This window comes from Photinus pyralis, unplaced genomic scaffold (genome assembly GCF_008802855.1).
Source record: "Photinus pyralis isolate 1611_PpyrPB1 unplaced genomic scaffold, Ppyr1.3 Ppyr1.4_LG1, whole genome shotgun sequence".
Classification (NCBI taxonomy): domain Eukaryota; kingdom Metazoa; phylum Arthropoda; class Insecta; order Coleoptera; family Lampyridae; genus Photinus; species Photinus pyralis.
In genome coordinates, this window is record NW_022170249.1 from 63,151,413 (window position 1) to 63,177,479 (window position 26,067).

The 26,067-nt window shown below is 38.8% G+C and overlaps 2 protein-coding genes and 1 long non-coding RNA gene across 3 annotated transcripts; 2 read left to right on the forward strand and 1 right to left on the reverse strand.

Annotated features, from left to right (window-relative positions):
- Positions 1-9,060: 9,060 nt before the first annotated feature.
- On the reverse strand, positions 9,061-10,738 carry LOC116176921 (the record flags this gene model as incomplete). Its single annotated transcript, XM_031495763.1, is given in 1 exon segment — positions 9,061-10,738. A coding segment is annotated over 1 exon segment (838 nt), but the record flags the coding sequence as incomplete, so codon positions are not given.
- Positions 10,739-12,631: 1,893 nt separating this feature from the next.
- LOC116176939 lies at positions 12,632-14,138 on the forward strand. Its single transcript, XR_004146561.1, has 2 exons — positions 12,632-13,136; positions 13,933-14,138. It is a non-coding gene; the product is annotated as an uncharacterized LOC116176939 (long non-coding RNA).
- A 217-nt stretch (positions 14,139-14,355) lies between these two features.
- On the forward strand, positions 14,356-15,040 carry LOC116176931 (AT-rich binding protein-like). Its single transcript, XM_031495775.1, has 2 exons — positions 14,356-14,547; positions 14,636-15,040. The coding sequence occupies exons 1-2, from the start codon at positions 14,390-14,392 to the stop codon at positions 15,015-15,017; spliced, it is 540 nt and encodes a 179-aa protein (XP_031351635.1). The 5' UTR covers positions 14,356-14,389; the 3' UTR covers positions 15,018-15,040.
- Positions 15,041-26,067: the final 11,027 nt, after the last annotated feature.

Sequence of the window (26,067 nt, forward strand, 5' to 3'; positions counted from 1 at the left end):
ACATCGATTCGGCCTTCAGAGTAACTCCTAAGTACAAATTTTCAAAAACCTACCTATTTTACTTTCCCAGAAACTTTTAACTAAAGCTCCCAAAAAAACACCCTGTATAATATACTCGAGGGGAGTGTGGGGAGAGGGGGGTAGTATTGCACAGGATTTCTCCTCATACTTTTTGGATATATTTTCAAATCCTCTTCTAAGAAGAATTGTAGATAACTCCGGGGGATCTAAAGATAGGAGTAGATGATTTTATTAAGCCCCCCAGCCATGAACATGAAATTAAGAACAAGGGTACCGTAATTGAGCATTTTCAGCCCAGCAGGATAACTAAACTCCACACTTGTTTCAAGAAAATCCCACCAAATTTCCACAGAAAACCAATGTCGGTATTTTTCTAAAGAGAATTTTTTAAAGCTTTTAAAATGATGTGTTATGTGCATGTGCATATTATAATTTTAAAGTGTGGGTAGCTGGAGTGCAGCGGTGAATGCTAAAATTACGGTAAGGCTTCCTTTAAACTTTTCCTTACTCATTTAAATAGACGGGTTTCTGCAATCTTTTATTCTTTATCAAAATAATCAGTGATTCGTTTCGTATATTTGACAATAAAAAACGTGAAAGCATAAAAATGCGATCTCGAAATTGATAGATACAAAAAAACAAGTTTGACACCTCAAAAAAATTTTATTTGACACCCAAAAATTACCAAAAAGGATTATATTTTGAGAACGAGCTTTCCTAAAAAATACGTGCAAACTTTGATCTCCATTGATATGAATACTCTTGTAGTTCATAGAGTAAAGTCTCAAGCTTAGGTTAGTCTCAAACTTCGATACAGAATTTTTTTAATAAAAAAAAGTAATGACAGGGTGTACGTTTAGGGTTGAAGATCAAAACTGGCACAGGTATGCGAAAGATACAAGGATAGGTAGATCCAAAAAGTACACCTACGCAACGTGACTCATTCATCGCACATTCGAGAATATTCCGTCTATATTGTGTGTGAATGACTCGCCTTTTGAGCTCCAAATAAGGCGGAAGTGCTCATGTGATAGCGTCAGTTGCGATTATAATACTAGTAGAAAAAGTACCTAATTTCAAATGGTGCACAATTCGAACGCAATAATTTACGCGGTTTGTCACGTCGAAATAAGTGAGTTATGGCACAGACACCTGCCTCAAAACTGATGTATGCTTGCGGACAGGTACAATTAGGAAATGCTTAATTACCAATAGCGACCGTTCCGTTTAGAGGTCATAATCGACTTATCACATGTCCTCTGACAACCAAACTCATAAATTTACCTTTACATCCGATTATGGTGTATTGTTAAATGCGCAAACCGTAACCATTTGTAACGACCAACGTGTAATGATCTAAAAGCACCCAGTAATATAATTTGAGGGAAACTTTCGAAATTTTCAAACGGGGAGTTTTTCCCAGTCGAGCACTAAAGTTGCGATGCGCTTATGATAGGAAGCTCGTAAAGTATAAACTTTTAAAATACTTTACGATGTGATAGAATCTTAATACATTACAAATTTTCGAAAGTAACTGCCTTTTAACGATTTACGCTCTCTGTTCCTTCATTTAAAGCTGCTAAGGCCTTTTAGACGACGAAAGTAAAAGTCATACCCTTCTCAATATTGTATGGCTGCAGCTAGCCCTTTCAAACATTTAGCTTGATCTCGCTTGAACACGTGTTGTCTTTTATTGGTTGCAGAAATCCTCCAATGTCACAATAATTTCGGTGGTCACTTTTGAAGTGACTGTACAGGGTGGCCAACTAAGAATGCGAGGTACTGTATCTGAGAATCTATGGACAGGTTCCCAGATACAATACCTCGCATTCTTATTTGGCCACCATCACGAATCGACACGCGGTTTAGCGGTAAGCGAAAATTTGAGGCGAGAGGGAAGTGTTTAACTAACTTCTGTCGGCACTCAGGCAAAGTGGGATAAGGCATTTTTACAGGGTGAGTTGAACCGCTTAAATTTAGCTGTGAAAGAAGCTTGAACTTTTTCAAATGTATATAAAACCATTTTTTGTGGCTGGTGGTACTCCAATACCCCCAGACTCCCCCGATTTCGCGACTATTTCAACAAAAGGTATAGTGAAAGTTGTTTCCTCTTACATACTTTTCAGTGGTATGTGCTGCATCAAATTAGAAAAGCTGCGTATTACCAAAACAAAAACCTTTGGTTCCTAATCCCCAAAGATCTCCGGTATTTGAGGTCAATTGACCACAACATATCCCACTTGTAGCTGTTACGGTTACGTATAAATGCCAAACAGAATTGCCTAATTATTAAATTATATAATAATCGTAATTGGTGATATAAATTGATGCCGAGACATACATACACACTATTTGACCGTTAATATAATATTATTACGGCGTACGCGACGTACCGAAAACAAAGTGAGAAATGACAGAAATATTTGAGCGATGATGTAAGGAACCAGCCGAATTAATTAAACTAATTAGGAAGTACTGAATTATTACCGAGTTGAATGAATGATTTCATTCGGTACAGAAACGCATTTTTTTGTATCAAAACACGAAAACGAGGAAAGGTCGCGTTCTAATCTCCCGTTACAATTCAAATTTTAGAACTTCGTCTTGGGCGAAATTCTAGAATTCTAGACTCAGGATTGAAGATCATTTTTTTTTAAAGGAAACGGCTTTTTGTTTACCTCTGACTTGTTAAAATGTAATAATCCTAATAAGAGAGGTATTAGCTAATATATAAAAATTTCGTGTCACGGTGTTTGTGCTTACACTCCTTCGACAGGGCTCGACCGATTCTTATAAAATGTTTGCTGTGTATTTTCTAGGTATGCGAATAGGTCGTAAAGTATATTTCATACCGCAAGGTCATTAAATAGTTGGCCGGGTGCGTGAGGTGAGGCGGCGCAGCCGCCGAAACCGAGCGTATTTCTTATATACAGAAATGTTTATTGTAGAACCCCTCCGAAACGGCTCGACCAATTTGTATGAAGTTTTTTTTTAATATTTGCTAGTTCATAAAAGATATTTGGTACCGCTGGGCGTGTGAGGTGAGACGGCGCAGCCACCGAAACCGAGCGTATGTCCCATATAAAGAAAACGAGATTACGCAAAAATGGTACGAAGTCCGTGGGGTCTGCCAGTTTAATTAAACAAATTTTAGAAGTGGATGTCTGATGACTGGGGGGGGGGGGGAAAAATGTACATAAAATTTTGAGTTCTCTATATCAGGCAGTCGTGGCGTAATAATTTTTGAATTGAATTATATTATATTATATTATTATTATATTATATTATATTATATTATTATTATTTTTTTTTTTTTTTTTTTTTTTATAACCTTAAACGTGTGCGCTTTCGATAACTGTGACCATTGAGCGCCACGATTAAGTTTTGTCAGAGCAGATAATTATTATTTTGCAGCAGTGTCATCCATTATTTACCAATCATTTCTTTAGATTTCTTTCGTTATATTAATGTCTTTTAGGAACTGTATTAACTTTCCAAAGTTATTTTCTTTTAGCATCATAGCAAGTTCTCCCTCCATTTTGTGTTTTACTCTATACTCATTTAATTTCTCACATTCTTCTACTACATGCTTTACGGTAAGTACTTTTTCTTTACATTGTGGACATTTGGGAGCATCTCTTCCTAAGAGCAGATACGAATGTGTCACCCTTGTGTGACCTATTGCTAACCTTGCCCATATCACTTCATTCTTTCTGGCGAGAGGAGCTACTGGTAGGGTATTCACTTTTTTAATACATTGTCGCAATTGGGTTGTATTTTCGTCCCAGTTATCTTGCCATTTACGAATTACAACTCTACGAATGTACTTCCTCAGATCTTCGTGGGTGTAGATTGTCATTTGTTGCACATCGTTTTTATTTATTTCGTCTATTTGGGGAGTGACTAGATAACGTGAAGGCACATATAGGAATTTGATTGTAATACCACTTTTTCTGAGTGTAGTTATTTTTTGTAGTATGGTTTTTATAAGTTCGTTAATTGAGAATGTGTCCTTTAACATTGTTTTTATTACGTTTGATGTAAAACATATCATTTTCTTTGTGGTTAGTTGATCCATGTCAATTCCTTTAACGATACCTATAAGACCAGCTGTCAGGATTGAGGTTCCTTGAGGGAGCTGCCATGTACGCGTACGTTCTTTCGCCTGAATGTGGCAGTAACATCCGTCGTCAGTAATGTGTCCTTTTGTTATTACTATTTCATATCCTTCACTAATGTAATATTGCCAGTCTCTATTAATTGGTGTGGTTGTGTCTCCTTCTGCTATTTCCTCTATTTGTGGAGAGTTAATTTCCCAGTCATAATTATCATTTGGCGCAATATGGGTGTCGATTATTAGGCTCTCAGACTCCAGTTGTTTATGAATTTTAATGAGCGCATTGATAGTTCTTGTTTGGCTCCATTCATACTTATCAAGAATTTCTGGTGCTGATATGCTCTGTCGGAGATAGTGATGTCTTTTACTAAGAATTTTGGCGCCATACTTCAAATTTGTCTCCAAAAAACGTAGTTGAAGCGGTGGGCATTTTGCTATTATATTGAGCGCTTCTATTGGTGATGTTCTGTAAGCACCTGTTATTAACAACAAGGCCTGGTTCCAGATCATTTGGATTTTGTTTGTGTGCGTTTTTGCTGCGCTACCATACACAACACTGCCATATTCAATTCGACTTCGAACAAGAGAGTTTAGAATTTTACGTAATGAGTCTCTATCCGATCCCCAAGTAAAGTTGCAAAGAGCTCTAATCTTGTTGATGGTAAGTTTGCACTTAGCTACTACATTTTCTATATGGGCCCTCCATGTTAGTTTTTTATCGAATAGCAAGCCCAAAAATTTTTGTTCTTCGACATTTGGTATCTTTTGGCCATTTAGGATCAGTGTTGGCTCGTTATGAGGTTTCCTGAGTCTACAAAAGTGCATACACGTCTTTTTAGATGAAAAAGTCAACCCTCTTTTTTGTGCTTCACACACTACGCGATTTACATCATTTTGCATTATGTTTTGCATATCCAGGATATTTGTCCCGGTTACCGCTATTGCTAAATCATCTACATACAGCATGGCTTTACTATTTGGGTGTATGTCATCAGCTATACCGTTAATAGCAATGGCAAATAGAGTGGTACTTAATACAGAACCCTGAGGTATCCCATTTTTTTGCTCATACAGTTGGGAGTATACGTTTCCAATACGAACTTGGAAATACCGGTTTTCCAAAAAGCTCTGAATAAGTTTAGGCAGCCTCCCTTTGATGTTCCACATATTTAGGGTTTTAAGTACGTGATATCTCCAAACCGTATCGAACGCCTTCTGTATGTCAAAGAATACAGTAATGGTATGCTGGGTTTTTGTAAATGCTTCTTTTATAATCTTATCTAGGTAAAGTAGATGATCTACTGTAGCGTAGCCTTTTCGAAAACCGGCTTGGTATGTACTGATTTTATTTATTATTATTATTATTATTATTATTGATTCAGGCCGTCTGAATTTTTTATTACGAGCAGGGACCCGATTGTCCCGGGTTCGTTTTGACATTTGGTTTCTTGAGGGCACCGGCGAGCATCCCTCAGGTTTTTGTTTATTGATTCGACTTTTTCATTGGGTTTATCTTTAATTGTTGAACGCGAAGGCAGTTATTCCGGCTCTGGCTTCTTGGCTTTTAAGGGTAGATGAGGGTGAGGAAATGGTGTGATGGAGATGAGATGGTGCGTTGTGTTCGGGAGAACAGACTTGTCCGTGAACGGGTTAAGGGTCTCTCCTACTCAGTTCAGCGAGACCCCCCGAGCTCGGCTAAGTTGTTTTGGGTTGCTGGTCGTTGATCAGGTCAAATATTGAGGGGTGTTTGTATTTGTATATATGGTGTGTAGAATTCAGGATTTTTAGAAGGGGGTTTCTGTCGAGACTGTCCTTGATCTTCTGGGTTCTTATTGCGAGTAATTGGTTAATTGTTTTGATCTTGTATTTTTGGAACAGAACTTCGTTTGTGATGGGCTGTGCGTTGGAGTAGAGTTGGTTTGTGGCGATTCTTATAGTTTTATTTCGCACTTGTTCGAGTCGCAGATATTCGTTTTCGCTGTCGTGTTCCAGGCCGCACCGGCATACGTTATGGCGGGTGTGAGGTACGTGTTTATGATTTGCAGTTTCTGCTTAGTTGAGAGAGGCGAGCTTTCGTTTATGTATCTGTATAGCAGCTGTTTGATCTTTCTAGCTTTGGCAAGAGTTTTGTTTACATGCTTGTTAAAGAGTAGCTTGTTATCGAATTCGACTCCTAAGTACTTCACAGACGATTGGGGCCTGATGTTTTGCCCGTTGAACTTGATGGTGAGCGTTTCGTTTCGGCGTGTTTTTGCTCCAGGCTTGAAGATGATTGTTTCGGTTTTGGATTCGTTTATGCGTATTTTCCACCTTTTTGCGTACCTCGCGATTTGCTCGAGATGTTTTTCGGTGTTTGTTGCAGCTACTTTCGGCCTGTAGTTTGCCCCTAGCAGCGCGGTATCGTCGGCGTATAGGGCCATGTCCGTAGTTGGGCTCCTCGGCATGTCGTTCGTGTATAAGTTGTAAAGGAGGGCCGACAGGGTGCTGCCCTGGGGCACACCGGCGGCAATTTGCTTTTCTGAGGAATACACGTTCCCGACTTTGATTCTGAAGGATCTGTTTGCTAGGAAGGATTTGATTATCGCAATGAGGTAGGGTGGGTAGCCGTACTGCACCAGCTTAGTGACGAGTCCTTGATGCCATACGGTATCGAACGCTTTTTCCATGTCCAGTAGCGTCATTATCACTTGGCGCCCCTCGTCTAAGTTTTTCCTCAGTATCCCCCTTACGCGGCAGAGTTGTAGTTCCGTGTGGTGCAGTTTCTTAGTTGAGAACTGCTCGTTTTTGACTATGGAATTTGCCTCGGTAAATTCTTGAAGACGTTTGTATATGATCCTCTCGGTGATCTTGCTGAGCGTGTTCAGGAGAGATATCAGTCGGTACGACGTGGCGATTTTCCCATCCTTGCCGGGCTTTTTTATCGGAATGAGCACGCTCCTTCTCCAGCATCTCGGGAAGTACTGTAGTTTTAGGACGGCGTTGCAAATGTAGTAAATCTGGAGCAGCACTTTCCTTGGCGCCGTCTTAATTATTGAGTTCGCGAGGCCGTCTTCGCCTGGGGCCGACCTATTTTTCAGGCTTCTGATGACTGCTATCACTTCTTTCGGGGAGGTCAGGGCCGCGACGGGGGTGATCCCTACCGGGCAATTGGCGTACACTCTGTTGGCGTAAAATTCGTGAGCCGGTTCCGCCACTTTGCAGGTAAGAAGGTGTGTTTGTGTTTGTTCGTATTGCTCGGCAATTATCTCCGCTTTACTTCTGTCGTCGTAGTATGTTCTCCCTCCACGTTTTAGTGCTTGTACTTGGGCGCCTTCCTTGTCCCTTTTTGCCCGCCGGATGAGCTTCCAGATATTTCCGTTTTTGGAGCCGTCTTCCGCGACATTCCTCCTCCAAGTCTCCGAGGCGCGTCTGGTTGTGAGATCAAGGAGCTCGTCCTTGAGTCGTTTCCACTCCTCGTAGTCGACATTTGTGCGGGTGGTGTTGGACGTCGGCGTGAGGACTGCCGGTCCCATTACGTAGAGTGTGTTTAGGGACGAACAGGGCTACCGTCTCCTGGTACCGGGCCGTCAGGTCTCCTATGATTCTTTCCAACTTCTCCGTCGTTTCGATTTCGGTGGCGATTTTGAATTTGTTTAGGTGTTTGTTGAACTCGCTCCAGTTCGTAGCACTGTAGTTGAGGAAAGGCGCACTATCGGCTAGTAGGTCGGTTTTGAGCTCAAGGATTAGTTCGATCGGAAGGTGATCTGAGATGGTGTATTGCAGGGCGCTAATTCTTGCCACGTACATGTTTTTTGTGATTGCAAGGTCGATTATGGAGTTTTGGGGTGAAGACCATCTGGTGGATTCACCCGGGCGGAAGATTTGATTCCCGGTGGCGTCCAGCCAGCTTGCCAAGGCATATCCATTTTGATTGTTCGCCGTCGATCCCCAGCTCGTGTGGTTGGCGTTGAAATCGCCGAAGATCGCGGCCTTGGGATGGCGAGTGACCTCTGTTAGATCTTCGTGCTTGAGTTGCTGGCTCCGGCAGTAGCACGCGGTGAGCACGGCACCGCTGATCCTGATGGAGATTGCTTCGGTGGATTCTGTTTCGACGTCTACCTCTTCGTATGGCACGTCCTTCCTTACGTATACCGCAATACCGCCGGCGCCATTTGTCGTAGCGTTTTTGTTTATGATGTTGTAGTTGGCGATGCGTGGGGGTTGGCCTTTTTTAAGTTTTGTTTCTAGGAGCGCAGCGACGTGGGGGTTCTGTGTTTCGATGAATGTTCGAACGGAGGTGGTCTTCTTGCTTATTCCTTGCACATTATAGGAAATAATTTTTATTGTTCTGGTAGTTGTGGTTTTATTATCCATGCTGTTGGATACTGGATGCTGTACGTCATTTATTAGGTTCAGAATTTCAGTTCGCGACTTGGTTTTCAGTTGTTCCTGTACGAAGTCCAGTTGCTGGCTGAAGAGTTGGTTTTTGATATTGAGCAGTTCGTTAACCTGTTTGGCAGGGTCGGGATTGGTTTTTGCCGTTGTTTGGGCGTAGGATTTGCCCGATTGTGAATAGTTACTGTTGAATGAACGTGGCTCTTTTGTGTTCGTCTGTGGTGGTTCTTTTTTGCTCTCGTATTTGGTTCTCACGGGGCACATTCTGTAGTTCGCCGGGTGGTCTCCTTTGCAGTTGCAGCACTTGGCCGTCGTGGCGCTGGATTTCTGGAGTGTGCAATCTCTTGTTAGGTGCTGGTCAAGGCACTTCACGCACCTTGGGGCCAGGTTGCAGTTCCGTTGTCCGTGACCGAAGGCCTGGCATCGGTAGCACTGGAGTACCTTAGACGTGCGCACGAACGCCTGCCACTTTACTTTGACGTGGTCTATGGCGTCTACCTTCCTGACGGCGTTCAGATTTGTCGATTTGTTAACTTTTATCAGGTATGAGTACGCTTCTTCCGGGCTCTTACCTTTTAGGGCTTTACATTCTAATGCGTCCACACCGGCGGATCTTAGTTCGTCTTTGATTTCATTTGTGTCGAGGTTGGGGGCGGCCTTTAATACTATATTTTTGTTAATCTCTTCTCGCGGGGTGTACGTGAAGAATTGTACCTGTCCTTCCTCGAGGAAGTTTTTAATGCTGGCAAAATCTTGTAGGTTTTGAGTGAAAATTTTTGTGTACCTGTTTTGGTGGGATAGGGTAAAGTTTTGGCACCCTGTATTATTTTTGATTTTCCTTATTAGGGAGGTGTACGATTCATCAAGTGTCTCCGTCTTGATGCAGATAGGTGGCATTTTATTGGAGGTGTTTTGGGTGGTTTTACTTTGGGGTTTTAGACAGATATTGGTTATACTATTTTTATTTGGGGGACCGGGACTAGGTAGCCGTGTTTGCGGCGCGAGGTCTACTACCATTTCGTCGTCGGCGTTTGTGGCGAGAGCGTTGTAACGGTTTGCGGTGGGAAGAGGCGGGAATTCCTGAGGACTTTCGGGCTTTTTACATTTCCGTTTTCGGGTGTCATTATTTTCGGCAAGGGAGGATTCCACTGTTCTGTTTAGGGTGTCTATTACCTCTGCCTGCTTAGCGCAAGTTTTCATTAACTGGTCAATTTTTAAGGTGTAGTCGTTTAGTCGCGCGATCGCGGTGTTATGGCGTTTGATAATTAATTTTATTGTTGGGTGCGTCTCGACAAAGTTATGCGCTTCTATCATCTGTTGTGCAGTGAGATCGGATAGGTCTGGCTGGTCTTCATCTGGTGGCACGGGAGCCATCGCTACGCTCATAGGAGGTGGCCCAAGGGCCACCTCTTTTGGGTTGTGGTCGGTAAAGGTTGATATGTGGACGGCAGTTGGTTTAACACTTTGGGATGCACAGGACGGAACGGAAGGAAATGGTGCAAAAACTTACTGTTTGTCGTATCTGATATTAAATCTTGGCGAAAGCGATTGGCTCGGATAGCGGGTTTGGATAGGTTCTTCGTACACAAGGAACGGAAGGAACAATGGAACGTGAGCACAGTACTGACTATGACGTGTTGTCTGCATGAACGACGTTCGACGACTGACGGGTGCTCTCTGGTACTTTACAAACACATTTTATAGGACACACAACAAGGTGGGAGATGTAGAAGGGATTGTAAATAAAGGATGGGGACGACAACAGGCGACATCTAACGAGGGGATTTTACAACACATAGTACAGGATGTTTCACAAATAAAATTCCTACGTTATCCATTTGATGTTTTCTTACAAAGTTACGGCATCTTTGGCTACTAAGCCTGGGACGGCGAAAGTATCTTTTAAAAAGGGGGTCATGCATAAATGTTGTTTGCATATCAAAACATAACGTTTTTGGCTAACACCTGAAATAGTCAAATTAGGGTGAGGGTGTGTGTGAGAGGGTGAGGGTGTGTGCGTGTGAGGGTGTGCGTGTGTGTGTGTGCGTATATATATATATATATATAGATTTCAACCTTTGTGTAAGTATTTTTGTTGTTTGTATCGTTTTCTATTTCTTCGTTGTCTTTTAGGATCCGAGCGTTATTTCACCTTCCACCAATTTAATTAAGCATACCAAATAATAATAATAATAATAATAATAATATTTATTGTGCAGAAAGCTATACACAAAAGATATAGTCTCTACGTTTAAGGCCCACACCATCCCGTTAGTAGCCTTTTCGTAATAGTTGTACCTTGTAATTTTGGGTCTTTGTTTTAGGGCCTTGTATTTTTAGTTTATTTCTTATCTATACCTGTTATACGTATCTACTACCATTGAATAATAAATCTGAATAGAAAGATAACGCAATGTTTTTTGAAGGGTCCACTTTAACGGAGTTTCTCCGTAGGTTGCCCTTTGGGACAAACTCCGCTTATTAACCTTTCAAAGACACAACTTTTTTTTTTAATACAAGTTTAATTTTTTTTCTGGTAACTGTGGCTTTGTTACATTGTTGCATATACCTAATAGATTGTGAAGTATACTTAATGCTGATGTCGATTTGATTCTCACTGAAAAATTCTTCTAAAGCGCTCCACACCGGCATCTGTGGTACCCTTCTTCTGCATTGGTTTATTCTGGAGGCGGGGTGTGGGGGCATGCGCTGTGGCGTTAGTACCCTGCGCAAGCGGCCAGTTCAGTAGTGCTTGTGAGCAGCTGGGGTGTGGTTCGCTGTCCTCTTGCAAACATAAGTGTGCCCAAAGTTCTTCTGTGGACATGTCGAAAAAGCGTATACTTGATCTTGATCTATGCACTGCAGTGGTTGGCGGAGGTGGATCACGAATCTATGGAAAACGACGTTTATTCGGATACGTCTGAGGTTGAAGATAACTGCGAGATTGATGAGGAAAGCGATTCGGAGGATTTGGGAAAGGTAAGTTTTTTTTATCTATTTGAGCATGGAACTTACCTATGCGGTCTTCTAGATCGATTTTGAAAGCGAATTTGGTGAAAACCATGACGATGAGCCCGACATTCAATTCGTTTCAAAAGGTGGCACAAAATGGTCCTTGTGGACCTTGCCGTCGTTTCACTCAAAATATAGTCACGACCAAATCAGGGCTGCCTGCTAAATCAGAAATTGTTTCAAGCATTGCTGACAGTTTCAAACTATTTTTTCTACAATCGATATCCAAAGTAGGCATTTGCGCTCGTATTTGACAACGCAAACGTCATCTTTTTCGAGGAATGTCACTTTGTCGCTTATAAGCGACAAAATAGAAAAAACGCTCGCTCTCACAATTATTAACTATAAATCAAATATGCATTGCTCAGAGTAACCAATGACAACGAGTAAATGACATCTTTCATTTGGGCATAAGATTAAAATGATTGAGTGAAAATTTTTAATTTTTGGAAATATGTGAACTGCTCGATTGTAGAAAAAATCTTGTGTGTAATTCGAGCGCAAATTGATTGTCGATTTCAAGAGATTGTCGCGCTCCTTCGTCGCGCGTCAACTGTCTCTTTCAATCGACAATATATCATTTTGCGCTCTTAATACACAAATAGCTATATACTCTGACGAAATTGTTGACATTTTAATTCAAAGTCAAGATCTAATAACTGCAACGTATGATAGTTTTCTGTATGTCGAAGGAAAATTAGAGCGGAAAGCGGAGGATCATGTTAAACAATGTCATCTAACAAACAATTTTTTCTATTTCGGTGTCACAATGATGATTTTGTACAACTGTTTTCGGCCGAAAACAGTTGTACAAAGACAGTGATTATAGTCGTTTTTTTTTGGTAACTCATCTCTTAAGTTGGCAGTTACTAGTTAGTACAAGTAGGTACTTCGTTGGGTACTTCCACGTTTGAACTTCAAAATGTCAGTCTTACTACGCTGCCAACCTAAAACTTAACGGCATAAAAAGTGTCACCAACATAAAACATGTTAGTTCTAATGTTCCCTATAGTTTCTGATAATGATTTTTTTAATTAAATTAAAGCACCGAAATAGAAAAAATAGTATGAAAAACGCGTGTTACAATGCTTTATTGTAATACTCCTATCTTGCGGACACTCGTGGCTACGCTTCGCGTCGCCACTCGTGCCACAAGATAGTCGTATTACAATAGGTCGCATTGTAACACTTGTCTTTCAATATACTATTGTAGGCTTTCTGTTTGAGGAGATTCGCTATGAATTAGGCGGCCAAAGAGTTGATGTTTACCGAAATCCTGGAATTACATCAGCATTAAAGGGATACGTTTCGTATACAACTACAGAAAGTAAGGCACTTATTTGGGTTGGTCGCCAAAAAATGAAGAACCTTTACAAGTTGAATACATAAAAACAGATGATAATGTATTCGAAATACTTTGCGGTGTGCATACCGCTTAAACACATATTTGGAATGATGGAAGATTGTCATCAAGTTATTGTGAACATGAAACAGAAGTTAATTCTGATTCGATCAAGAAGCGACGCCGATTGTTATCAATCCGAAGCAGATGCAACAATAAAGTTGAGCAAAATCCAATGGAAAGTGCCGATGTGAGGAAACGAAATTAAGGGTGAGGAAATAATCCGCCAAACCAGTAAATAAGATTTCCCCCAGATATTTCCACTTAATTTCGCCCCTCCTAATCGTCTTCCCCACCAGATCTCCAAGATATATATACCTGTGTCAGTCCAGTGTTTGTAACTTTTGCTTCTACCTTTACCGGTGCCTTTTCCTAGTAACCAGCTTTATTTACCTGTCATTTATTACTATATAATTTGTACCCTTAACCCGTGCCATTACCTGTAAAACCTTTGTTAACCTGCACCCCTGTCGTTCCCTGTGTTGAGTGTATTGCCGTTAGCCCTAGGGGGTAAATCGTAATTAGCCTTTGAGGTGAGTGAGTGTTTAGTATCAGTAAAACAACAATCTTTCAACCCTTTATTACAACGTGCAAGCCGTTACCTCTATTACTCTTACCGGTTCCAATTCACCGAGTAATTCCAGTTCCTAGGTGTACTCCCTAGCGAACGGGTTAGGTTACTCCAACCAGTATTCCCCCAGTTACCAGCTACTCTCCGTACGTTCCTACCTGTCCGTGACTTCGAAACAAAATCGGAGCGTGCCTCCTGGTTTTAAACGAAGTACACCTCCGTAGTATATTCCCGTCGCCCCGTCCTGCCTAAACCGGGGGCCCTTGCTCCCGTCTACGTTAACCATAAGGGGCTGAAAGCCTTCACGTGAAAGTTTAGTTGTTTCAGTTCTAACACTCACCCCGTCGGTTCTGTTGGTTACCCCGTTCGGGTGGCGCAGCCCTCAATCCGTATCTGTTTGTCTTTCCCCGTATCAATTAATCTGTTAAATTCTAGCCAGCACTGCACGTGGAAATTATTAAACTACCGTCAGACACGAAACGGCCTTGACAGCGAACCAGCTGAGACGCTGGGGCCCACTCACCGCCGACAGAGGGCAGTACGCTCCCGGGTAAATACGAGGACGGATCCGGAAATATTTTGTATTATTTTATTTTTGTATATAGTTATAATTTGTTTAGCCAATACACGTTTAATTTTCATTGCTCGCCATTATTTCCCGACGCTACCCGAGGCTGTGGGCAAAAGCCGGATCAGACCCAGAGTTGCTCACACCTCATTTAACCTCACCATTTCCGCCAGTACTGCTAAGGTCTGCAAAAGTTTATACCTATAAACTTAACATGACGTTAGAAAAATCAGTTGCTTCGCGTCATTCAACATTAAAATGTGGGGAAATAATAATAAACGTGCAAAATTGTCTCTTAAGAAGACACCTGCGCAACCGAGAAGTATGTTGGAGCAGTTGCTCTTACAACCAACCACCAGTGCACAACCGGGTACGTCGTCTACAGGGGCGCGACAGAATACCCAGATGGTTCCTGCCCAAACACCAGTTATATTCATAGCGGACAGTGACGTGGAGGATGAGTTTTCTCGTCTATTTGAAAGGTAAGTTTTCATTAATTTGTACCTTTTTTTTATTTAGTAAATTCGTTATAAAACAAACTATTTCATACCATTTTCTTATTTTTTTAAGCGTTACGCCGGCAACCATACCGTCCACTACGCCGCTCCAGGCTCCGCTGCCGCCTCCACCACACTATGGTGGAAAAAACCTAAATTTAATTAGGACGGAGGAGGAAGCAATGTTCAGTCCGGAAAGTCAGGACATCCTCCCTCCGAATACACAGAAGAAGCAGAGGGACCAACAGCCACAACAGCACCAGGCATCGTACACACAACAGCAGCAGCAACAACAACACTCGGTGCACTTAGAGCAGCAGCAGCAACGTCAGCTGCCTCCAAGTAACTTCGAGGAGTTTCGAAACAACAGTGTGGAGTGGTTGCGGGCTTTGTTGGGTAGACATGAGGGCGGCTCTGGAGCGGGAATTGGAACAATTGGAGGTGGCGCGGAATAACATACGCAAAACGTCAAACGCGTTGCGGGTTTTGGAGTACCTTTTTTTTGTAAGTTAGTTATTATACATTTTAGCAGATTTTGTTTCTTTTTCTTTTTGTATAAATAAATAATTAGTTGTACTTGTGTGTTATTTCCCATATATCGATCAATTCATGATCATTTCTCTTTTTAGGACAGCTTCTACTTTAGATTCGGAAAAAACTAAATATAGAACAGCTTAATTATTAGTACAAGTCACAATTTAGTCATTACTTTAATTCGTAATTTTTTATCATTTCAAAGTGGAACTCCAATTATCTTAGTAGGTCTACGATGTCATTGAAAGTTTAATTGTGGAGGCTTTTTAAATTAAAAAAAAATAAAACCAAAATTACTTACGAGTCTTTAAAAAAATGGTATGAACTTCAAATTACTTTAAACGTCCATTTCAAAAAAAAAATCCAAAACGTGTACTTCATTGAAACCTATTTCAAAAAAATATAATAGTAAGAAATTCAAAATTACAACTTAAACTTTAATTAAAAATTCGGAATTATCCTACCATTAAACGTTAATTAATAATCCAAAACACTAAACCTAAACATGTTTCTCCAAAAAAAAAAGTTACAGAAAATCTAAAAGTGCAGTAATAATAATTTATTTTATTTTTTTTTGTATATAGGGTGACAATTTGAAAACTTACCACCCCCCATATCTTAGTAAATAAACGAGATATTTAAAAAGTCAAAATCCGTTTCGGTAATTCGGAGGGGGAATCACAATGACATAGTTGGCGACGCACCCCCTCCAACCCCCTGCGCCCTAGCCACCCCAACTTTTAAATCTTAAATAGTGACCCCCCATGTGTGATACGTCGTTGGAAAGCTCTGAAAAAATGCTTTCCAACCATACCAAATAGCATTACATTTGGGTTAGTAATTATCGTGCAAATCAAAAAATAAACATGGAAAATCGTATTTAACTTGAACTTCCAAAGCCGACTCGACAGCAACTCATTTTTGATCGCCAGTTATAATCTATTCTCAAACTCTTGTCGAACCTTTTCAAATGTTGGTTTTGCAATATTTCGACATTCTTGAATTATTGTCTGTCTTAGTTCGTCTATGTTCGCCGGTTGCGTTTTAAATACGACAGATTTCAAATGTATCATATTAGTTTATTTTTTGATTTGCACGATAATTACTAACCTAAATGTAATGCTATTTGGTATGGTTGGAAAGCATTTTTTCAGAGCTTTCCAACGACGTATCACACATGGGGGGTCACTATTTAAGATTTAAAAGTTGGGGTGGCTGGGGCGCAGGGGGTTGGAGGGGGTGCGTCGCCAACTATGTCATTGTGATTCCCCCTCCGAATTACCGAAACGGATTTTGATTTTTTTAAATATCTCGTTTATTTAATAAGATATGGTGGGATATGGGTGGTAAGTTTTCAAATTGTCACCCTGTATGTGTATATGGTTACAATAACTTTGCAAAAGAAAAATAAAATAATGGTACCCACAAAAGCAGAGCTTGTGCGTGGGGGTTCAAGCATGGTATACACCGAATTGAAACAAAACAGAAAAAAAACAAAAAAAAAATAAAATAAAATAAAAAATAAACATGGACCAAATGTAAAAATAAAGACTGACTGATGCTCAACCTTTACCCTATATCATATCAATAACAACGCTTATAAAATTCTTTCCTATTTAAAATAAATTTTTTGACACTATTTTTGAAACTATTGAGGGAAGTTTTTTTTTTATATCCTCAGGCAAAATGTTAAAAAATCTAGAAAATAAATAAGAAATAGATTTTTGACCAATCCTTTTTCTGGCTGCACATGTTACTATATTACTCCGGTGACTTAATCTAGTGAAATGCGGATGGCAGATAAAGTTTGCTAAGTGTTTTTCACGGAATTATTTCATTACTATTTTATAAAAAAAAAGTTGTTTGATGTCGTATACACCCGCCTCTTCGTATAACAAACTAGAAGAATACAAGCGACTCTTTTTATAGATTATTTTAAGAAACCTTTTTTGTAAGACTTATAACTTGTAGAGTAACGTTCGGTAAGCGCTACCCCATACGACAATTCCGTACGAGATTCGCGACTGAACTAATCCATAATAAATGGTTTTCATTTCCAGTTCACCTAAAAAATTGGATAAGTATTTAAATTTATATAGTAACGGCCGTAAATTGTTCAACACGTGATTAACATGGGTATTCCACTTTAAGTTCGAGTCTACTGCTATTCCCAAATACGTGGTGCTAGTCGCAACCCGAATGTTTATCATACTGCCATGATTATTAATTTGAATGCTGTCAAATGTTGGTAACGATTTAGCATTGCAGGAAAATGGGATTATCACAGTTTTGTCATAATTTATGGTTAATAATTTATGATGAAAACTATCAATAATTTTATTAAAATCATGTTTTACGCAGTTTTCAAGATAGGTCCAAGAAGAGTGATTGTACAACACAACTGTATCATCAGCAAAACTAAATACTTTACCACTAGTGTGAATGTCAAGTATGTTATTAATATAGATATTAAAAAGAATTGGTCCCAGCACAGTGCCTTGAGGAACCCCATATTGCACTACCTCTGTGTTACTCAAACTGTTACCTATTTTGACAATCTGTCGTCTGTTCGCAAGATAAGACTGCATGAGATTAAATGCGACACCCCTAAACCCTAAAACCGACAATATATTGAGCACCTGAGAGTGACAGACCGTATCGAAAGCTTTGGCTAGATCCAGAAAAATACCAAGCGCATAGTTACCTTCATCAAGTACTTTGTGTACGTCATTCATTACAGCACACATTGCATCCTCAGTAGATACTCCTTCACGGAATCCAAATTGATTATTTGATAAAATGTTATGTTTTCCAAGGTAACTCTCAATTCTTATTATTTGATTAATTTTTCCAGTATTTTGCCAATGTTAGATAGCAAGGATATAGGCCGATAATTACAGGGGTTTGTTTTGTCGCCCTTTTTGTGTAGGGGTATAATTACTGCACTTTTAAGTTTCTCGGGGAAAACGCCCTGCTCAAATACCTTATTAAATATGTAAGTTAACGGCTTGGATATTTCGTGTTTAATTTCCTGTAAAGTTTTTACTTGAATTGAGTCTATTCCCGGGGCTTTTTTTCTATTAAATGAGTTTATTAGTCGTAATACTTCTTGTTCATCAGTTGGGAAAAAAAATATAGAATTATCTACGTACTTATTAATCGGAGGCGTAGTAGGAAGTAAATGAATTTTGTCTGCCAAGTTTTTTCCTGCATTTGCAAAATACTGATTCATATGGTTGGCCAGATCCATTTCATTTTCAATAATGGCATTATTAGGCAATTTTAATTTAGTGATACAGGACTTGTCTTCTCCACTTCGTTTATTACTACTATTACTAATTGAGTGAACGACTTTCCACAGACCTGTATTCGAATTTTTATTTTGGTTAACTTCGCGCTTATAATAATTCGCTTTTGTTACTTTAAGTAGTACGTTTAGTTGGTTTCTATAGGTTACAAATTCATGTCTATAATCCAAATTCTCAACATTGCTTTTCATTCTTTTATAAAGTACGTCACGGTTATTAATACATTTAACTAAACCCTTAGTTATCCAATCTGTACGTTTTTGTTTCTTACGAGGGATTTTTACTGTAGCGCTATGTTCTTTAATTTTGGCTGATAACGAATGTATGAAGCGGTTAAAGCAATCATTAGCATCATTTATGTCGTCGAGTGGTAACCACGAATCATTATTCAAATCGCGTTTTAAATTCTTATAATTTATTACCTGAAAAAATACATTTTTGCGGTTATCAGTGAATTTCGAACTGGCAACAAATTTTTCATGCATTTTCAGATTAATTATAGTTGCATAATGATCCGTAATTCCAATTTTTAACACGTATGTTCTAAAAGATTCATAATTAAGTAATCTAGGTTGTTTAATAAATATATGGTCAAGACATGAACTTGTTATCTTAGATTTTCTGGTGGGTATATTGATGGTTGACGTATAATTATGTTCACTCATTATGTCCAAGTAGTTCAAAACATTAATTTCATCGCTCAAGATATCTATGTTGAAGTCCCCTACCAGCAAGTAAAAATCCGCTTTTTGTTTAATATCATTTAGGTATTTATTAAATTCGATTAGAAACAGTTCCGATGAGGTAGATGGGGGTCTGTACATTGCAATAAGCACCAAAGTTTTACCTAAAATCTCAATGGAAATTTGCAGAATACGATGCACATGGACACTTACACAAGTATATGAAAAGTTTAGGGTATTTCTTAAGTAAACTCCATCATTTTTGTTGATTTGCCCTTGGTTATAAATTTCGTTGTATCCTTCTAGCTTAACCAAGTTAATGTCAGGTATTTGCCAAGTTTCGCTAAGTACTAAACAATCAAACGGAGCATGTAACTGGTTAAGGTAAACTTGCAATTCATCTAGATTTTTTGAAATACTTCTTATATTTAAATGAAATAATTGAAAATTAAAGTTATCATTTATATTTTGATTACAGTGGTGTTTATAATCATCAATAGTTTCAACAGATATAGTAGTGTGAGGATTCGAATTTTGGTCGAAATTTAGCTGAATCACATCCATAACAGAAAGCAAAGAAAAAAACGATATAGGTACAGGAAATGCTGAGCAACTTAAAGAAAGGAACAAAATTAAAAAAAAATTCTTTATGTAGGTGGCTAAATAAAGAGTAGTTTTCCTACCCACCCAATTATTAAGGCTGACATTCTTTTTACATTTAAGGAATAACATCCTACCAAGACAAAAAGACACACACAAAAATTGACAAATAAATATTAGTTTGTAACACGTTTACAAGAAAACGATCAAGTTCAATTCATTTCACCAAGATAAGGCGCGCACACACGTAAGATAATTTTTATTAACGAATAGGTACCCAAACAATTAAGCGCATCACATAATTACTTACACAATCCACCCGTGATGTTATAATCGCCCACTATACGAATTTTCTTATCGCCATCTCTGACCCAAACCGAACCATCCGAAGTCCAACAGTTTTTCCAGCCATATTTTTCACAGGTGGCTTTATATATATTATGCCGGGATTTAGTCTTCATAAATACGAATACCTGCAAAACTTTTTTTATTTTTCAAAAGTTCGGCTTTAGCTTTGTAGCTAATGAACTTTACTAAGATAGCCCGGGGAACGTTAGTGTTGTTTTTACCTACACGATGCACGCGATCAAGATCACAGTCTTGTATAACGAAACTATCCGACTTACAGATATCCACAATTTTCTTCTCCACATTTTCACCCTGGGTTTCAGGAATGCCAAATATTCTCACATTATTTCTACGGGAATACTGCTCCAGGTCGTCGCATTTCTTTTGAAGCTCCACATTACACTGGGAAACCTTTTGAAGGACGATGTTGGTTGTCTTCATTTTTTCTTCAATCATGCAATTAAATTTTTCGGCCATTTTTTCCATGATTTTATTTAGATTTTCGTCCTTGTTGAAATACTGCGTTAACGCGTTCATTGTAATGTTGGATATTTCCAACATATCTTCTTTAGATAACCCCATTGTTGATGCGTTAAAGAAATAAATTCTTTTCGTAGATAACACCAATCCACAAAATAATAAGTACCAAACAAATGCCCCTTAACTCAAAAATTATTATAATTGGGAGGCGGAACAAACGCGTCTAGTCTGAACGAGACCTCATGCTCGAATGTATATACTAGTAAGCAATTCAAAATCACAACTTAAACGTTAATTAAAAATTCGATTTACACTAACCTTAAACGTTAATTACTAATCCAAAACACTAAACCTAAACGTGTCTCTCCAAAAAGAAAAGTTACAGAAAAATCTAAAAGTGCAGCAAAATTAAACACGTATTTCAAAAAAAAAAATAAAAAAGTCCAAAATTACACTAGAAAACTTTAACTTGGAAAGTTCGTTTTCAACCCCGACTTTAACGGTACGCGATAATTTTTACATTGTTAAAGAATTGCACCGATAGCACTGCTTTTAGGTCATCCAGAGAGATTCCAAAATAACATTGATAAGAGCGAAATCGCAATTTATGCATAACTCTGACCAAAGTATTAACACTGGTACCTTAATACTCAAAAGAAGGCCAAATGAGAAAAAGGCAAGGGACTATAAACATTATAAGGCATGTCCTTCATGTGGAGAAATGTTTGCCAAATTATCTTTAAAGGTTCATTTTGCAAAATGTACTAATAATAAACTGAAAGCGACCGTACAAAAAAATGTGTGCAGAGAAAGCAACAAAATTTTAATGAATATTCACCAAAAAGCCAGTAATCGTTTGGTGAAAGATATCAAAGATTAAGAAAATCGGATATCAAAGCCTTCCCCATACATTTATTGTTGTACTATTAAAACACGACTATAGTTTCGGCGATAATCGCCATCATCAGGTGAACTATAAATTAATTAAACTTACGAAATTGATCTAGATTACGAGCTGATTACTTACGTTAATTATTATTGATGGAAGAAATTGAAGACAGGTTGAAAATGAAAAGAATAGAAGGTGCTGAAGTTACAATTTGAAAATTTGACCTACGAATGATGAAGTTATACAAAGTTACATGTTTAGATTTACTTACGCATTGAAGATTGGAAAGTGTTAAACTTAAATTTTACGGAACAGACAAATATTTAAATGGGAGTGCGAGTTCCATCTTTGGCGCTGCGGGTGCGTGGGCCATTGGCGGAAGGCCTGTCCGGCGACGCTTATTTTGCTCTAGGTGCGGTCTGATGGGAGGGATGTCGAGGAACTGCCCGTGTCGCCCAGTCAGGGATGTCTATGGACATTTTCCGTTGGGAGGGTCACCGTGAACATAAAAACCTGTGCTGTTAGTTTCTAATAAATCTATGAACCGATTCTCCGAGGTTCGCTTATCAAACTTGCCCGCAACCAATGTTTTAGGGTACCTATGTGCCGAAAACAGTTCTATCAATTAAATTAAAAAACTTTCATAATTGTGCAGTAATTAATAACTTCCAAATCGTAATCACATTTATTGTTAGTATTTGGTATAAATAGGCTGCCTAAATTACAGTCATTCATTAAGTCCTTCATAGTCAGACCGATAACTACAGAATTCTCAATAATTTGTTTTTACGTGTTGGGTTATTACCAGTCTACCACACACTAAATAATCCCCTATTTTATATCTAACTCGTGATTTATTTTGTTTCAGAACGAAGTGATCTTGTTGGGGGATTCGAACCTGAGGAGACTGGCCACTGCCCAGTTGGGCCGAAGAGTCTCAACCGACTTGACGGCCAATCGATTGGCCAGCTCCGGAAGCGAATGTTAAGAAGTCTGCTGTAGAGCGAGATGGAGCACAGATACCAGCTGGGTCGGGAGGTAATCATTTTGATTGGCGGAAGTGACATACGCAGGGTAAGTACATATCTGCGGTTGCATTAAACGTTTATAAACGGGGTTCTTTTTGATTTCAGAATGCAAAAATCCGCAGCATGCGCATAGGCATCCACCGGCTGTTGAAAGACCTGAAAAGTTGCAAGATTCAAGTTAATCTCTGCACCTACCCCACTGTAAAAGTCCCTCCACTGCAGCAAGAAGTTGCTGACCAATTCAACCAGTTTTTAAGGAGTGTGGCGAATAAAAATGGTAAGTTAATGAATATGATTGATATTTTTGTGTATTTATTTCATTTTTGCTTTGCAGGTCACATAAGACTCATCGACGTTGTTGTGGTGGTGTGGGATAGTATTAAATCATTTGTTTTAAATGCATTTTTTGTATTACAGGGACGGAAGTCATCTGAATAGAGCTGGTTTGAGATTATTTTATTCCTTATTGTAAATACAGTGTGACGGACAGGAACCTTACGTTTTTCGGATGGCTAGTACTCTGTCGGTAAGAGAAGTAGGGAGCCGAATTACATGCCATTAATCTCACCATTCGATGCCGTTTCAGTAATTATGGAGCGGTGGACGGTTGAACTTCACGTTTGCGTATGACGCATTTATGCAGAATGGCGGGTCTGTTAGTGCGACGTTTTCGTGTGCGTTTGCATTCAGGAGGATGGACGCCACTTACCCGACGTAATTTTTCACAAGTGATATTCATCTTCAAATGGTATGTCATGAGAAACAATTTTGTGTATTAAAATAAAATATGCCGTGAAAACTAATGGTCTACTGTCCATTTCAAAAACTTCAGGTTCCCGTCGGTCACCCTGTACATATTGTAAAAATTGGGGAAGGGTAGTTTTAGTTATTATTATAGTGGTATAGGTATTATTAATTGGTGATGGTGATGGATTAATGTAAAGTACAGGCCGCGCGAAATAAGTAAACTTCGGCTCTGCATGCGCACTCGTCTTAAATTGGAGGGGCGGTAACTTTCACGCGTTGCCAGTGGCGTAGGTATTTAGTTGTAATTTGGGTGTTCAAATCAAAAGACATGTCCAGCAAACTCGGAAAACGTGGCCAGGTGATTCACAGTCAAGCTCGAGAAATAATTTATAACGTTTATAGATATTTACGTGACGTTGACAGTGATAAAAGTTTACAAGAATTAAAGGAAGCCGTAGTTGCGGCTACGGGTGTTTCTCTGAGCAGTGTGGTAAAAATTATAAAGGAAGGTAAATATCTTAATGTAATTACTATATATGCACTAACAAATTTTAAACTAGGCATATGCTGAATTAGTATGTAATAATAATCACGAAAAATGAGCGATATGCATTTTCATAAAATCCGCTCTATTAATTACATAATATTATTGTATTACCTTATAATTAAGTTTTAATTGAAATTAATTACTGCTATGAGGCGATAATCCTGCTGCTGATCCAACCAAACCTCCTTTTTCATCGCCTGGGAAAAAACGACAGAGATTGTCTCCAGCTACAACCCTTGCAGATTACGAAAAGGACGATTTCAGACATTTTATTTATAATTTTCATAAAACAGAAGGTTCTGTAGTGACCATTAAACATTTGCGTGAAAAATTGAAAGATTACGGATGGAACTGTGGAAATACATCTTTACGCACAATTGTAGAGTAATCTCAAAATGAGAAGTACATCGTGACGTCATTTGCGCAAAGCATGAAAATGTGCCCGGGAGAGTCCATGATAACTCCTAAGGGGAGCGCGCGCGTTGACATTTGTGCATTGCTTCACACAGCAAATGTACTTTCAAACCTCAATTTAAATACCCTATGATACGCCACTAGTGGCAACAATACGCGCAGAAAGTGATGACGTCACGATGTACTTCTCATTTTGAGACTAAAAGATTTGGGATTTCGGTGGAAGAAAACTCCAAATAATAGGCGACTATTAATTGAAAAGACGGATATTAGGTTATTGCGTATTAAGTTTTTGCAACAAATAACATTCTACCGCGAACAAAATCGACCAATTGTATATGTTGATGAGACATATGTGCACAAGGGCCACACGATATCAAAATCTTGGAGTGATAACAGTTCAAACGGCCTTTTTTCTAATATATCTCAAGGCGAACGTTTCATAATCATTCATGAAGGTGGCTTAATGGGTTTTTTAACCGGTACCTTGTGTATATTTAAGTCTGGAACAAAAACTGGTGATTACCACCAAGACATGAATTCTACGAATTTTGAGGTATGGGTAACCAAACAACTACTGAATAATTTACGAAGTAATTCGGTGGTAGTAAATAGATAACGCTCCCTACCATAATATTCAAGAAAATCGTACCCCAACCAGCAATTCCAAGAAAAGTGATATGGTTCAATGGCTCTCGGAGAAAAATATTCCCTTTGCACTAACAATGTTAAAACCACAATTATATGAAATTATAAAAATTCATAAAAAGCAACACATAAAGTATAAATTTGATTCAATATTTACACAACGGGGGCATACAGTATTGAGATTGTCGCCTTACCATCCTGATCTCAATCCCATAGAGTTAATTTGGGCCCAAGTAAAAAACAATGTTGCGAGAAAAAACACAACATTTAAACTGGATTATTAATAATTTGAGACACAGGATTGCGTAAATTTCATGTTATAGTTTTGGTTCAATTTCTTAGAAGTGTTCATTTTTATTTTATTCCTAGAATTTTTCGAGGTAAATTTCTTGTTAAATTTTATTTGCCGTTAACGAGGTGTAGCGCGAAGTAGAGATAAGGTTGTTTTCGCAGAATTGCCGGGCGTACGTGCCGTTTAGCAAGAAGTTTAAAAATCGACGCTTCGCGTGATTGGCTGGCGGGATGTTGAAGAAAGGAGAAGGGTTTTTTGGCTTAAATAGCAAATTTTTGAAGAGAGCGGGGCTTTTTAGTCGTTACAAAGCCAACCGGCCGTTCTTCGGTTACGTTATTTTGAATTTTGTGGAAGTTTTCCTGCGTAGTGGATCCAGTGTTAATCAGAATTTTGTTTGCCGTTGAGAAGAATTTTGAAAAGTTTAAGAAGTTTGTCGCCGTCCTGTTTTTTTTTTGGCGGAAGCACGGAAGTTTGAAAATAATTGTGGGTACCCGAAGAGAGAAGACGTCGGTGTTTTAGTGTTTGGTTTGTGTGAAAATTTTGTGTTGTTATCGTGTACGGTCTTTGTATCAGAGTACGTTACTCGGACAAATTTAAAAGTAAGTAGTAGTTAGTGGTTTGTTTTTTTTGTTTTGTCATGTTTGTAATGTTTGAGTAATTTATGTTTTTTTTGTGTGTCATTTATCTGTTTAAAATTGTAACAATTTGTAAAACAGAAATTTACGCAATTTTTTGCCTGAAATTAAACCAGTCATTGCAATCCAGGTTTTGTTTATTAGAGTCAAATAGAGGTAATTGTCGGCGTCTCTTACTTTGTTTCAAGTTTATTCAAATCTGGGGGTAAAGTTTCGTATTGGAATGTAAGGATTTGGTTAAACCACTCATTCATGTCATTGTTGGAATGCTGTAGGGTGGCAGAATCCAGCTGGACCTTGAGATGCGTGTGAAAATTTGTTTTTTTTTATTATAACTGAGCTAGCTAGAGGT